Below are 17,033 nucleotides of genomic sequence, written 5' to 3'. Positions count from 1 at the left end.
TCCCCTTAGACAATATCTCTTTGTGAGCAACTTAAATTTGGCTTCTAAGTTACATAGACAGGACTCAATTCATTCAATTATTTTTTAACTCACCAAAGTTCATACAACTTTTGTAAGTGGTTGATTCATGCTATCAAGCTCTCGAGGAATCAAATATTAAAAAAAAGGATCCCATTATTGCCTTTTTTTAGCAAACCATATATGATCTTGGAAGCTTCCTAAAATCACTGACTCCTATAGAACTCCAATTCATAAGCCATTCAAAGGCTGAATTCTCTCAAAAAGACGGGCATTTTGATGCCAAGCTCGCAACCTATCCTCATCATTTTTTAATAGATCTAAACCTAACCTGCAATTATTTTCAGAATTATTTCAAATAATCTAATTGTTTGATATTTTATTCATCAAGTTTATTTAACGGCAAAAGAGCTTTGCAATAATATCTGAGGGTGTAAACATGCCAGACATTAACGAACAAAAATCCATTTGATTCTAGTTAACTATTTATTTTAACTTTTTGTGACCATTAATATTTGATACTTCCTATTTATGTTTACTTCATTATTTTTCAACTTAGTCATATAAACAGACGATTAAAAGAGAATTAACTAGTATTTTGAAAACAATATGTAAGAGAATCAAATTCAACATCTCATCATATGGACAAAAAATACACCATGTTTTAATTTTTGCATTATTTTCATCAAAATGTGTAAGCATATTAAATATTTCATAATATATATCTTGATGAGTTTTTAACAATTCAAACACAAACGAACAAAGCTTTATTTATGTTTGATTCATTAAGAAATCAAAATTAAATATTATGGTCATGCTTTGCTTGTTACTTGAATAAAGAGCCATACAAGTTGCGTCAAGCAAGAGCTATTTAAGGAAACAAATACAAAATGTTCGCAAACATCAATCCAAATAGACACCCGTAATGATATTCTCTACTCAATCAACTACATCATCGACGACACTTGTCATGGGACTACAAACGAGCAATAATTCATTTGCTCATGTTTGGCCCTATTATAGTTGAGCCCTTTGTTCCAAACAGCCACAAGATCATTCAACTATTTTCAAGGTTTAACAAAAAAGGTGGCCTTGACATTTCCATGAAAGCTTCGACTTAGTATATTTTGATAAAAAGGGTCAAATGTCCTTTCCAAAGGTTTTATGTAATCTATATTTTTACACCAGGAAGATATTTGGATTGAGAAAAGAAATAAAAGCTTTGAAAGGAGACCCATCCTCACAAGAATCTCTAACTATATCAACGTCACAAAGTTGTGGACATTAAGAGGGGCAGTTTGCTTACCATTGAGATAACATCCAGCACAGCTTGAGAAGCAACCAAGTCTTGGTCTCCCACAAAACACACAAATCTCTTAATGGAAAAACCACAAAGAAACTAGTCCCAAAAAGAATCCTCAACTATTGAAGAAACAAAAAAAGCTCGCAGGGGAGGATTCTAACTTCTTTTTCAAACTGAATGAAGATTGAAATAAGAAGAGCCTTCTTGACCTAAAGTTTTAAAGTACGAGCAGACAAAAAAAAGCTCAACTTCTAAAAACAACTAGTTAGTCATAAGGATTAAGCAGAACCAATCCAATCTCAATAGCTATCATTTCGGTGACATTCATTTTGATCAAAGCTTGGAGAGAAATAGCAATCACATTGCCAACCCTGCAAGGGCACTAAAGGAAGAAGCAATAGACATTACCAAATCATAATCCATTAGCTCTGAGCAGAAGGAAAAGCAATCTAAACATGTTCAATACTTGACTCTTTACTTAACGTAGTCATCTAAGAAAGCTCATAGATAAATCATTGACACAGTCAACTCGCGGACAAAAGCGAGAGCCAAGACAGATAGAGCACGTTAAGCATACAAATTGTCAATAGAGAACAGAATGGAGTACTTAAAGGCTAGAAAAAAAAATTGCAAATCTCCATAAACAGGAAGACAGCCAACATAAATTCGAAGAGTTTAGCTAGGGATATTACCTCCTCGTCAGAAAGATGAACAGCCGGAATAGCGTCAAAGAATAGAGGGTTGATACCGAGCAAAATTGAATCCATAAAACTTCCAAAAACAATCTCTTAATCGCGGATTCAGCCCTGATGAGAACCGGAGTAGATAGAGGTGGATCGGGAACCATGTAAGATCAAATCCGACGCTATTAGAAAACCCCGGAGCAGCGACGCAACCAAACAGGCTTCTCAAGCAAGCACCGAACAAGCAAAAAAGCGGCGCAGGGAGCAGAGAAGGCTAGGGCTGGGCTATCGAAGGCAAGCAAGAGATGAGATCTGGTGGGAGGCGAACGGTGAAAAGGAGGAAGCCAGTCGATGTCCGCTGTGGGTGGCAGAGCAATGTAGGAGCCCGTGCGGGGCAAGGAAAGGTCGCGTCGGCACCAGAGTTCGCCGTCGGCAGGAGCGAACCGGCGGCGCAATAAATCGAACCGGAATTGTGGCGCAGGAACCAGGCGGAGGAGCGATGGGAGACGATTTGCTATGCAGCGTACTGGGAAGTATAACGGATAATTGTGCCGTTCAAAAGGGTTAATTTACATACATAGCACACAATTCTTATGTATTTGCATATCTCACCTCAAAACTTTCATATTTATACACATAGCTCTCAAATACTAAAATAAAATAGAAAATGTCACTATTATCACTTTGTGAAATTGAAATTCACCTTCTGATGCATAAGTTTAATATACCAAACTGCTATATATGTAAATTTGAAAGTTTGAGTGTCAGATATGTAAATACATGAGAATTTTGTGTTTTGTATGTAAATTTCCCATTATAAAATTGTGATTGTGAAAAAAAATGTAAATTATGCATACATAGCACAATTCTTATGTATTTATTGAATTACAAATGTGTATTTCATTTTTAAAAATTAATAATATTATTATTTTTATATGATATTAAAGATTTAACTGTTATTGCTGTAAATATGAAAATTTTGTTATGAGATATATAAATACATAAGAATTATGTGTCTAAATGCCCTAAAAATAATAATTAATTGCGAGTAGAGTATAAAAGTGGGCCAAACACAAATCAACTCTTGTCCAATTGTCAACACTTCTATTTTTTTGTCTAGATCAGATTAAATCACGAACTTAAATTTGTTCAACCAATCCAAATCTAACTCAACGACTACAAAATAACTTAATTTTGACCTAAATTTGAGTAAAAGTTGACTTCAATTTAACTCAAATGATTATTATGAATATATTAAACGGGTTATACGAGTTAGGATGGGGTCATTTGAGTTGAAGTCGGGTTGGGCTTAGATTTAACTTTCTGACACGTTTAATATTCAAGTATGGTTAAATAGTTTTGAGTTGGGATAATTCTTAGACAATTTTGAATTCGATTACTGCTTCCTAGTCTAGTTAGTTTTTTTTGCTACTGTTTATATATATATATATATATATATATATATCTAACACATAATTTGTACTTTATATCTATGTAAATAAACCTATGCTTATAAAACTTGTGTTTCATTTCTTAAAAGTAGTGATAATTTGATGTGATGCAAAAAAAAAAATAAATGCTATAAATATGAAAATTAACATTTAGTGTTGGATAAATAAATGCGTAAGAATTATGTGATATGATAGTAAATGTTCCTTATTTTTTTCAAGAAAAGTTAGCTTCCATTACATAATTTTCTTAAAAATAACAAAAAATGAAGTAGGTAAATAAATCTTGAACAGCGAAAAATAACTAGTGAAAAAAAAATATCAAATAATTAAAAAAAATACTACTTTTGGAGTGGCCTTTTGTATTATAACGACAGGGAGAGTGTGTGAACGAAGAGTGATGAGAATTAAAGACGTCCCATATTTTGTTTTCTTCGAGAGAATATTACGTATAGAGTTTGCATGCATGCGAATTTTGTGTGTTATACACTGTTGCACAACATTTTTTTACACGTAGTTCACATGCATTTGAACTCTGCACATAATAATTTTTATTATTATTAGAATAAAAATAATGATAACGGGTCATTCTAAATTAACAATGACAAATTACTAATACAAATTTTTAAATTATTTAGAATGGCGTCTTATGTCTATATTTTAGTTGATGAAAAGTGGTGATATTCTTTTATTATTATTAAATATTTATTTGTTATTTGTTATTTGTTATATTAAACCTGTTGGATTAGAAACTAACAATTAGTTTTGTTAATGTAATGATAAAGTCGATGTGTGTAAGAACATGTTATATAAGGTATAACCCCACAAAATGTGCATATTAAGGTAAAAATTAATCGACAAAGTAATGACTCTAAATATTGGATTTACCATATCAAATTTTTTATGGTATATCATAAAAGATAATACAATTTTATCAATATATTGCTTCATTTTTAATATTATTAGTATTTCGTTGTTATCTTCTAACTCTTAATGATACATCACTTTGTGTTTGTGACCCCAAACAAATATGCATATAGCTTATATAATTTATAATTTTTTATTTTTCTAAAAAATCTAATTAATACATTTATTTTATTATTTTTAATATAATTTATTCTGTGCAACAAAATTTATGACAATATAATAATAATTTAATATCTTTATATTGCTAAAAATTCAACATGCTGAGTTAAAATAAAAGTTCTGGGAGAGGACTCTAATTTTTTTTTTTATTCAGGTCCGATTAAAACAATCAATCATATATAATTTATCCGGTAAGCATGATAAGTAGTAGATTATGACACATTTTTCTCATGGACAACTAAAAATTGACAAAAAAGAAGATCCTTCCAAGAACTTGCAGAGGCAGAAACAGCCAAAGTATCGAAAAATTATTAGATGTGGAAGTACAAACATGATTTTCTTAGGTAAATTCATGAGTACAACTCATGAATAAAGCCAATACAATCATATTGTATTGAAATCCTCATGTATACATTGTCCGCATCTAATAATTGCTCCACAAATAACATCAATTACTGCGCACGCTCCTGATTACTTCCAGTGAAAAATCTTTATCAGCTTACGAATGAATGTAGCATCGTGATCCATGATAATGATTGAGCTAATGTAGAAAATACCAGCTCACTTTAGCTTTACTTTATTCAACTTGCAGTGCTAAATTGTTTAGAACGGTAACGAATAGCATGAAATGAAAGTTATAAATTTTATGATCTGTCTCTCTCAAAACTGGAAAAAATGGAGCATGTGGTGGCAACAATGGCAGATATCAAAAAGCTTCAATGATTTAGGCTCCATTCAATCCAGTTTTATAATCCGAAAACGACTACACCTGTTAAAATAAGTTCATTTGTCTTAATATGATCCCCCAATATCAAAAAAAAAAAAAAAAAAAAACTATAAGAAATTATTTTCCCCCACTCAATTTTAGTGGAGCATCACTGCTTATAAATCCGAAATTTTTATTCAAAACACCACAAATAAGAAATCCCTCATAACAATTCTCTGTAAACTCATCCCTACAATCAAGCAATACACATGATCAACAATGGCTATCTTCTTCTTCCCAAGCAAGTCCTCCATGGCAGCCTCTTTTCCGGCTTTGCCCCAACTCTTCAATCTCTCATCTATTCCCTTCACACAAAACCGATCCCCATTTAGCTCCAAAGCAACCATGAGCTTCTCCAACTGACATCACATAATGCCATCTACATTGCGTTTGTTGAAATCCACGGCTTAAATGGATCAAAATGCAAACCAACCGCGGAAATCAACGGCGGCCCGCGAGACTCCGGTATCCAAATCCTCACCTTCTTAGCCCCCACCGGCCGCTCGAGTCTGTGCAGCCTCTTGTACCCCACCGTCGTTCCATTCCCCACCACCACCTTCCCATCAACATAAATCTCATGCCTCCTAATCCTCTGCCCCATTGTTATCATCTCCTGTATCCTCACCACGTTAAACTTATCCGTCCTGTTCAGCCCTCGTAGCTCGATCCAATACCCTCCCTCTTTCTCCTCCTCTTCCGGCGTCCAATACGTCTCCTCGTCCCCGTCCACCACATTACCGGCCGTGAAGCCGCCGTGCTCGCCTCCCCATTCGCTGCTGGCCTTCACGGTCCTGTTTCGGGCCAAGTCGATATTGAAGATTTGATCAATTGCGGAGCGAAACTGGTGAAGCCTGTTTATGTCGGAGTTGGATACAAGGCCGGTGGTGTTGGGCGGCACGTTGAGCAGAAGCACGCAGTTGCGGCCGACGGACTTGAAATATATGTCGATGAGTTGGTTGAGCGGTTTTGGTTTCTCGGCGGCGTGCCAGAACCATCCTGGCCTTAATGAAACGTCGCATTCTGGGGGGATCCAATCGGTTCCTTTCGGATCGCCGGTGTTGAGGTAGCTGAGCGAATATACGGCAATGCAGGCTTATTTATTGAGTGAAATTATATGAGATATGCATTACATGATTAATATTTTTTTTTCTGTCATTTAGGCAGTTATAATTTTGCCTTTCCCCGAGGTTTGTTCCTAATACTTCGAATATTTAATTATTAGATAATTGTACCCACCCTTACAAGTAAAGCTAGATCAGCTCTGATGAGAAGTTTAAAATTCATTGCATATAAATGAAATTTTGGGGCATATATAAATATTTATGCTTCGTGTAAGAACAGAAATTTGTTGAGAATTGCTCTTTTTTTAATTGATTATAATGATTAGAGAATTGAGAAGCGATGATTCTCTGCATTGCACCTACCCTAACAACCGTGAAATTTTTTAAGAAGAAAATCCTCATAAAATTCAGAGAAATTCTTAAGAAATCGTCTTATATTTCATCAATAAAATGTAAGGTATTGTGTGGTCATTTTTATTTTTTATTATTACTCTTTATTTGACTGTTTAATTAAAATATAATTATTTTTTAAAAAATTCAAAACATTTACAAATTATTTAAAATACTTTTAGGCATAAAAAATAATTTAGCCTATATCATTTGGCATGTTTTCATCAATGTAAATAAGAAATAAATGTGTAAAGAATATTTGATTGCTCAATCACAAAGCGCCAGAAAACTGAACCAAACGAACCCTCAATTAAGCTCATAATCAGAGCATACCTCTCAAGGCTTGCGTCTCCGATTCGAAGTCTGGTGCGATTGATCGGCGACCAACAGGTTTCCCCTGCCGCCCCTTTCTCATCGCCGACCCATCTCAAATCCGGCCCGGCGTCAGAGAAGATATTAATCGACCCCTGCATCTGCTTCGTCATCCCGAACCAATCTTTAAAGTAATAAGTCATGTTGGTCGCGTTCGCCCCTTTGGCCCCATCGAACCATATCTCCGATATGCTTCCGTAATTGCCAAGCAGCTCGTAGAGCTGACCCAAGTAGTACTCATTGTAGGGCACGTTTAGGCCGTAGCTCTTCTCATGGCGATCCCATGGCGATAGATAGAGCCCGACGTCGATGCCGCGAGCACGAGCCACCGCTACAAAGTCACGGACGACGTCTCCCTTGCCGCCCTGCAACGGGCTGAAGGCGACGGAGTGGTGGGTGTACCGCGAGGGCCAAAGGCAGAATCCGTCGTGATGTTTGGCGGTGAGGATGACGAGGGAGACTCCGAGGGAGGCAGCAGCGGAGATCCATTGGGTGGTGTTGAGGGCTGTGGGGTTGAAGATGGAGGGTCTTTCGTGGCCGGTGCCCCACTCGGAATCCGTGAAGGTGTTGATGCCGAAGTGGTAGAACATTATGATCTCGCGCCGCTGCCATTTGAGCTGCGAGGAAGACGGAACGGGGAGGACGGGAAGGGGTGGCGGTGAAGGTTTGGATATGGAGGGTTTGGATTGATAGAGAAGGATTGCGAGGAAGAGAAGCATGAGTTTTCTCATGCTTGCTCTGCTTTTTGCCTTCTCTGTTTTCGACCTTTAAGATGAGTTTGCGAAGGATGTTTGCTTGTGGCGAGGGAGGGGACGGAAGGAAGTGGAATTGTTAGGCATAAGAGATATTTTATAACAAATAATGCTACTAGAGCTCTTAAAGAAAGAAGGAAAAGATATTGTTCAATGTAGAGCCCGGTTTCTATAATAATATTCTATATTGCTGTTTATATGAAGTCTGGCTGCATTGGAACTCCGTAGATGATATTCTCATTTGAATGAGTGATGTGAGAACCTACTAAATCTTAAATGAGTAGGCCAAGGATTGATCGAGAAAAGAAATGATTTGTGCGGTTATTTTGTTAAAATAATAAAGTTAAAAATCTCCACATTCTATTTTAAGTAATTGGTTCAATTTTGATTTTATTTAATCAAGTAAATGAAAAAATAAATTAAATAGTGGATTCGCTAAATTAACTTTATGTTATACATGTAAGATGTGTAAGTCTTGATGTATGTTCATAATGGAGTTCCTACTAACAACTAAATTTTGGTGTCGTCGTAAACGAGTTCTTTAAACTAAAGTAAAATTTTGTTATGTGGGTTCAATGCTATCAAATTTTTATTGTTTCGGTTGTTTGAATTTCAAATTTTAGCTGTAATTAGTGTGATTAATTTGAAAACCGATCTATGAAAGCCCATTGAATGCTCGCCCCTAATTTCGGCAGCAGTTTTAGGTTTCAGTTTTTCTAATTTAGTGGATTTTGGATGATTTAAATTTAATTCTTGAGTATTGTAGTTTTGATTAATTTTATAATTTTTAATTAAAACTAAATAATTTTGACTAAATTTCAGTAATTTTTTGAAGAAATTAAAATTTTCATCGAAGATTAATTTATTTCAGATAAGAGACCAGATCTTGAAGTCTTGATTTCAGCAAACGACATAAAATGAAGCAAAAAATTATATCGAGATCATGCCCATATTATTCTAAGTAAATTTATCAGAATGAGACATGCCGAATAAAAAATAATTTTTTATTGATATTACATAAGTTTTAGAGTCTGTTTGGAGCTGCGGTGCGGCAGCCCGTGCCATTTGGGTTGTTTGTTTGGTGCAACTCCGGCGCAGTTTAATGGCCCGTGAAGCCACACCACGATCCGATCGTAGATTATTTCGTGTTATATAGTGATTTTTTCTTTCGTGTATTTTTCTTACGCATGGTAATTGTCATAATATTTGGAGTGTGAAGGAAAAAAAATTATCATATTGCTTGATATGCTGACATATCAATTTCCGAAGTAGGTGCAGATTATGGTGCCCACAATCGCTATCCATAACTATATCAAACGTCATCATTCGCGCAATGAAGTGGACTTCAACAGGGCTGATGTTGATCATTTACATGCCTCGTCTGAAGCATTTGAATATAGCATAAGACCTTTTATATCACAGGCAGAAGTTGAATCACCTAAGGGTTGCACACAGGAGGATGTCGAAGGTTTCGGGGAAATGATGGAATTGAGAGCTGATTACAGATGTCATCGTTGGATATTGAATGAATTGATTGTATTTTTTTTTCCTTATTGCTACTTTATTTACAATAGATGGTGAAAACTATTATAGTTTGTTGTCTCGTTGTTTTATCAAATCATTTAAATTTTAAATCTCAGTTTTATTTCTTCGCTCCCTCCTCACTTGGATGACCAAAGAGGCAACTGTGAACATAATATGGTATATAAATATTTTTTGGATGTTTTTTTAAGATCAGTGATGAGACATTCAACCTTAAGAGTTCTTCTAGATGACCTATTTGTCCCAACCGGTTCTTGTCAAATGTGAAATTCCAATGAAAACAACTAAGATCCTCTCATTTTTTCAGTGTCATAGTTTTTTGAGACTCTTCTAGATACCTTCTTTTTTGGTGGTATGCATATATGACACATTTGTGATTTAAAGACAACTAAGAACCCTTTTTTTAATGATCTGTTGTCTTTTGGAAGTTATAGATTTGTTGGTTTATGCTATGTTTTTCTGAGACCTCAGGGTTTAGTAAAACTGGCATTGTTAAATTACAATTTTTTTCACCGATAATATTGCATCTAAATATTTGTGCTTTGTAGTGTTAAGCCTTAAGAAAAGAAGAGTTTGATGACTTCCGGTATTTCCAGATGATCGCACTGTTACTATGAACTATCATGCTCCTTGCTTACTTTAGGACAGTTATGTAGCTACGGGAGATAATTTTATGTGTGCCCGAGGAATCGACAGCTGATAATGATCGGAAGTGACGAGTTTTCCTGAAGAATGACTTGTCTCGTGACCTGCACCGGCTGCAATTTAAAAATAATATTATCATATTATTGATTGTAATTTTATTTGTCATTTTCTTAATTTTGATAGTCACACTGCTCACTATTACGAGAGTTGTTTATTTTTATTTTGCAATACTCAAACTAGATATTTGCTTTCAATTATGGGATGAGCTAACATGAATACTTCCGTTGTAAACAACACTACAGTAAAGTGACAAAATGGTCATTTGTTCAGAAACAACTGCAGTACAGCTATTTTCAAATTGCAAAATCAAACAGATAACGAGTTTATTCGCAGCAATTTCTTGCCAAAGCTGTTGTGTAACTGTTTTTAATAAGTTGCAGCTGCCCCAAACAAGCCCTTTGTTGCCCTGAACATCAACTTAGATTTCTTTTTTGGGCAAATTTACATACATTTCACATATTTTTTATACATTTACATATATAAAACTTAAAATTTGTTATTTACATTATAACATCTCACTATTAAAAAATTATGCATAAAAAAAGATGTATTTCACTTTTAAAAAATTATGCATAATAATATTTTTAGTATGATATCAAAGACTTGAGAGCGATTTATATAAATGAGTTAAGATGTTTAAATATGTAAATATATAAGAATCTTGTGGTATAATGCTATGTATGTAAATGTCTTTTTTCCAAAAAAGAAATTAAAAAAAAAATGTTTCTAAAACGAACTCCTCAGAGAAACGTTTTTATTATTTCTATGTATGTCCCCGATCTCCACGCACGGCCTTCAATTCCTTTCCGTCTAATGTTTTTCTTAAAAGGACATTCAAAGCAATTTCTTTCTAGACTTATGCGGAAAATAAAGCATAAATTTAAAATAATGAGAAATTTACACGGCCACACAATTCTCATGTATTTACATATGCCCCACCTAAATTTTTATATTTACATACATACACAACACATTAGTGCTTTAATTCCACAAATAAAAGCATTTATTTCACTTTTAAATAATGTTAATAGAGATTTCTTCATGTGATATTCAAAAATTGAGTGTTATGTGTGCAAATATGAAAGTTTAGGTGTGAGTTATGTAAACACAAAAGAATAAAGCCCCCAAAATCATTCGCTTTTCATGAGCACAATTCTTCATATATTATCATATCCACCAACATGCAAATCAATTTGTTCTACTTAAAATTTCTTACAATGAATAAAATATATTTTACAGAAATTTGCATACGCAGCACCCAATTCTTACGCATCTATCTATCTCACACCCAAACTTTCATATTTACAAAATCAGCACCGACTGTTGGGAAATGGTGTAAAAGATAAATTTGGAAACATAAATCCTAATCGTTGTATTCCATAGTTATCAATTAAAATTTACATAACTTTATGCAATTATATATTGAGAATCATAATTCTATATTAGTATCATAAATAAAAAATATTTGTAAAATAGCATAAATATTAATACAAATGAAAAAAAGGATTAAAGTTAAGGAAGCTGTTAATTAATGGAGTTCACATGCTGGCTTGGAGTTCACATGTTGGCTTGTTGTTTGCGTCGGCGAAGTGGAAGCCAAGCCACGAGGACAAATTTTATCCACATGAAAAGCATGGCAAGGACCGTCAGCTTTGTTTTATTCCTTCTTTTTTTTGGTTGGCCTTTTGCCTTGTGTTTTTATCTTAACGTTAAATAAATAACAACAAGTTTAAGAAAATGATGTGCTCGAATGCGATGCTGCCTGGAGCCAGCAACAGTTTGGCTAAAGGAGGTATTCATCATCTTTTACATTGTTATTAAAATTTTTAATATCATATAAAATACTTAAAACTTTTTTTTTTCTTAATATATACACATTTAATAAAAAAAATATTGATTAAGGTATGGCAGAAATTTTCATTGGTAGTTTAAACTTTAAAGAACATGTTGAAATTAGCCAATCCGCACTGGCCCTCTCTGATCGATCATCTCAATGTGACCCGTGAGAAATATGATCATGTTAGGTGCACGGATGTTAATTATAAAATATGTTATCTCTGATATAGTATTCTCATGTTGTATTTGTTATTTATGTACATTTTACATTAAAATGATGGGAATGTAAAAGACTATCTTTTTTCATAGAGAGAGCTTAGAACACTCTCCATTTTAGAACACTCTCCATTTTCTATTGCTTTCTATCTCCCTTTTGTGATTTTTCATTGGGTGTGATTCATGGATATTTATGGGTTCTACATTTATATTTTAAATTTAATAGATGTGTGCTAGAAGATTCTCAATTGTAGAGAATTCAGCACACACTTAAATGAAAGAGAACAACCAGTGGAGACACACCAGAAGCTTTTACTTGAAAAACCTGTAAAAGAGTAAAATCACGGGACCTGACCCAGTTAAAGAGATCCGCCTTAAACTGGAGATTATAAATACAATAAATTATCCCACAAATTGGAAAGAGTTACACAATCTTCTCAGCTACAAAGTCGGTGCATAGATGAACTTGTCGTAAGAAGTGAGCGGCGAGTGCTGGTAAGTGACTGGTCGTCGACGACGACATGATATTGGATTTTTGCTCCTTCACTAAGCCTTAGTCTTCAACCTAAAGATGTTCCTTTAATCATACACATTTAATGAACATTTGAGTATCTTAACGATGTCGAAATTGAGCGCTCTGGGGCTCATTGGATACGTCTAATCAAGACACTCGATTCAACAATGTACTCACCAGATTCGACATTTGTTTGACTTTTCAAATATGTCCAAAAAGCTTTCAAAAGTAATTTAATTGCTTGATCTAAGCTTGATTTAACTCTAATTAGACCAATATCAGTATCATTGGGTCAGTATCGTCGAGCCAGACAGTTTGACCATACGTGTGTTGAAATCGGAGCTCCAGATAACTCTTAATCGAAGTTTGAATATTTCTTGCTAAAAAAAAAACATCGAGTTTAATATCATGCCTTAAGGTTTTCGTTGGATGATGGGGATTTTTTTGAGGCGTATCATTAATAATTATATAGTTAAAAAAAATGAATTTTAACCTTAAAATGTATTGCATCTCTTAGTTCTTAATTTAGTCACGTCCCTTCTTAAATTTTAATCTCTCAACTCAATAGATAATTTGTAGCGCATGTTAAACTCGTTATGATCAATTTATTCTAAATTTTGTTTCCCACAACATCACCATAATTCTGTTTGGTTGCATTCTCTATATTAACTTTCATAATTTTTTGCAACGGAAAATGACATATATCAACGTTTGGCAGTTATATAATCATACTCACAATCAGTTATATAACTTTAGATGTTAAGATATATACATAAATGAAAAATTTATAATGCATTCTCAATAATTCATTTTTCTAAGAAGCAATCCATATTAGGTAAGAATTTGAGCACCCTCTATAACATTTGCCTTGTTGAATTGCATAAGACATGGTTGGTATAGTTTGGTGACTTACACATACGCATAAATATTAATTTTTTCTAATGAAAATGTTTGCAATCAGAATTTTGTTGGAGCAGATATTGAAATGTCTTCTACAAAATATGCTTTTGTAATTGTTTGGGCCCTATTGTAATTAACTAAAAAATTATCGCTGCAGATAAGATCACGAGCAACGAGGGCGCAATTGATGGAATCATACAACATTCCTTTGTTCGGTAGTGGGAATCGCCTCACGTGAAATCACTCATTTTTTTTTTACGGCTTTATTAGTTAAGAAACTATGTATTTACACATCTAACACCTACATTATATTTTTTATATTTAAACCTCTTCCACCGTTGTGTTACAGGAATATTTCATCTACGTTATCTGTAAAAAATGAAGTGTTATTCGAGTTTTATATGGTGTTATTCGATTATTTTGCGGTGTTATTGGAATATTCTCTCACATCAGTTGATTTGGAGCTGACGTGTTATTGGAATATTCCCCCGCGTTACTTGAATTGGGGTTGTGTTATTCTAATAACATAGTGGCAATTGAAATAACACGGGGAATATGTCGAATAACACATCCCCAAATCAAATAACGTGGGGGAATATTCCAATAACACTGCAAAACAGTCCAATAACATCATATAATACTCGAATAACACTTTAATCTTTACAAATAACACAGATGAAATATTTCTGTAACGCAGCGGAATATTTCTAACTATTGCAATCCGAAGTAGCTCTGCGTTCGGAGGTTGATGTAATATTTTTTCCCGCATAAAGAATAATCATTTTTTAACTTTTAAAATGTGAAGTACATATTTCTACATAGGTAAAATGACATATACATAAAAATTGAAGTTTAGAGGGTAGAGATGAAAATATGTAGTAATTGAGTGGTATGTATGTAAATCTTCCGATAATTTTCACCTGTTGATAGTACATATGAAGTAATTGAGTGGCATTTACAGCAAAAAATTGAAACAGTTACGCTGGAAATCATGATGTTTACAATTTAGAAAACAAAAATAACAATTTCTTATAAAATTTTCAAAGTTGCCTTGACATTCTATTTGAACGTTAAAACATTTTGTGTGATTGAAACAAAGGAATCGAGTAAAGAAAAGTATAGATATTATTTTAAAAATTATAAAAGATTTGACTTGTGGAAAAAAACACTTAATTTTTTGTCTGTGTGATTACGATAGAAAGTAAACTGTGTATTAATATGTGTTTTGCTCCAAATCAACTTATTGCAAATGTTAATGCAACATTAATGTCAATCATTGCAATGCTAAAGTTCAAACCTATTACATTTATGAGCTGCTGGGGTTGGCTAAGTAGTTGAGGCAACTTACCATATTTGAGGGTGAACGTGGCTTTTTGATTGAGAGATATGGTTTGTTCGCGTTTCGCTTATTTAATTTTTTTATTATTCATGTTCGGCTAACACTTGAGATGGCTCATGAATAACATGCTTTTATTCGCCTTCTTTTAAGCTCTTTTGTTCAAATTAACTCTTTTTTTACTTGTTTAATCATTTAATTATTTATCAAGCCATGAGCACATAGTTTGCCACATGTGAAGCACAGAAATTTTGCATTTTTCATCCTCTTTTATGCATTTAAACTTTACCAATAACTTTCATATTAGTGGTGTGAGATAGAGTAGGATTTTGTTTTTTTTCAGGAAGGCGTATTACATATAGAATTTCTAAGCTACAAATGGAGGGTTGTAGGCGCACTAGAGGAATTGATAATGAAAAGATTTAGAATGTCTCCTTATGGCAATTCTTGAAACCCTATAAGGTTTCTTCAGGCGGCTAGGGTTCCTCTTTGTCTTAGCGTTAGTCTCTCTTTCTTTCCCCTTTTGGAAAATCTCTGTGTTATTTTCTCTTTTTTGTATTCTTCTGATTTTTTTTTTAGTTTTTGGGGCTTTGCCCGAGAGTCTTCATTCCTTCATTTGCCTTCTTCTCCTCCTCCTTGAATCATTTATGGTTATCAGCCAGTCTTAAACTGGAAGAGATTATTTCTTCAACTGCTTTTAATTTATCTTATTTTCTTTGCATTAATGAAAATGTTATTTTCTCAGATGAAGTAGTTGATATTGGATCCAAATAATGGGATCTTGCTTTAGGTGATTATGCTTTGGGTAGAAAACTTTTTTATGATAACCTTCTTCAATCTATCTGTGAGAAATGTAAATGGAAAGGCTAGGTGTTGAGTTTCTCTCCTTAACTAAGGTTTTTTTTTTCAAATTTACTTGCTATGAAAATGTTTAGATGTTGAATCTAGAATTGTTTTTTGGAAATAGACGCATCGAGAGTTAAAGCCGAGAGAAGGAGGAGTAGAGAGAGAGAAGAAAGACGTTAAGATATTCTTAGTAGAGAGGCCAGAAAAAAAGTTCTCAGTCCTGAGATCCCTTCATTCATTAACGAATCTCCTATTTAGAGGAGGTCTTCTTGCACAATTACATAAAGTAGAGAGCAATTCTGCAATCAATGTGTTAATTTAATACTAATTTATATTAAACTTTAAATTCAGATATGCTAGTAATCAGTCGGTCGACATGTTTTGCTTCGGTCGACAAAGCATTAGGCCTTGTTGAAGTCATTTATGTCAAGGTATGAGTGATCGATTTGCCGGTTGCATTCAGCCGACCTTCAATGAGCTTCGGTGGTTGGGACAATAGATAGGCTCACCGACTAGATTTGCTTAGGGTGGACTTGATTCAAGGTATGAGTGATCGATTTGCCGGTTGCATTCAACCGACCTTCAATGAGCTTTGGTGGTTGGGACAATAGATATGCTCACCGACTAGATTTGCTTAGGGTGGACTTGAGCAGTCAGTGTGATATTTCAAACGATCGATTTGGATCATGCCTCTTGAATTTAATGCCTCGATTGTTGTGTCATCATCTTTAGCCATTTGATTGTTATAAGATTTGTGCCGATAATACTAGTTTGTACATATTAGTTCGCTTAGTTTTCTTGTTTCTTGTTAGTGACAACTATAATAAGGACACTGAAGTTATTAAATAATCAGTGACATCAAAATCATGAATTGACCGAACAATTTACTTCCATTTGGGTTCCGTGTCTAGTGTCCTTTATAAATAAAGTCATAGACTTGTCGTTGCATCCTTATTTGCCATTTTTTTCCATATAGCCAAGGTACATCATAGTTGGCGGTGTTAGCCGAATCAACGTGGATCCCAGAATTCTAGCCAAGGTGGGCTTCCGGGCCAATACTCTGTAAAGAAGGGGAAGACTGTGAAGAAACAAAAACGGTCGAGGCTCAAACTTGAACCAAACAATATAGTCAACTCATCTAATGGCATTGAGGATCGATCGCCAAAAAGCTTTGTAAGGAAACTCTGGATTTTGAGCCCGATGTGAACACGATTATCGAGGTCCAACAATTCATACTTGCGGCAGGTGCTGAGGAGAGC

The 17,033-nt window shown here is 34.2% G+C and overlaps 1 protein-coding gene across 1 annotated transcript; it reads right to left on the bottom strand.

Moving 5' to 3' along the window:
- Positions 1-5,382: 5,382 nt before the first annotated feature.
- LOC110018958 (alpha-L-fucosidase 1-like) lies at positions 5,383-8,053 on the bottom strand. Its single transcript, XM_020716444.1, has 2 exons — positions 7,089-8,053; positions 5,383-6,371 (listed from the first exon to the last, which is right to left on the bottom strand). Exons 1-2 carry the CDS (start codon positions 7,856-7,858, stop codon positions 5,684-5,686), a joined length of 1,458 nt encoding a protein of 485 aa, XP_020572103.1. The 5' UTR covers positions 7,859-8,053; the 3' UTR covers positions 5,383-5,683.
- Between the last annotated feature and the right edge of the window lie 8,980 nt (positions 8,054-17,033).

Source organism: Phalaenopsis equestris, unplaced genomic scaffold (assembly GCF_001263595.1).
Source record: "Phalaenopsis equestris unplaced genomic scaffold, ASM126359v1 Scaffold000036, whole genome shotgun sequence".
In the NCBI taxonomy this organism is placed as follows: domain Eukaryota; kingdom Viridiplantae; phylum Streptophyta; class Magnoliopsida; order Asparagales; family Orchidaceae; genus Phalaenopsis; species Phalaenopsis equestris.
This window is presented reverse-complemented; position numbering and strand designations above follow the sequence as displayed.

What these genes read in the sequence shown, in the direction of transcription:
- LOC110018958 (XM_020716444.1), bottom strand. Translation starts at nt 7,858, where the DNA reads ATGAGAAAACTCATGCTTCTCTTCCTCGCAATCCTTCTCTATCAATCC. An exon ending in GGAGACGCAAGCCTTGAGAG is followed by an intron (nt 6,372 to 7,088) that starts GTATGCTCTGAT and finishes ATATTCGCTCAG; the next exon opens with CTACCTCAACACCGGCGATC.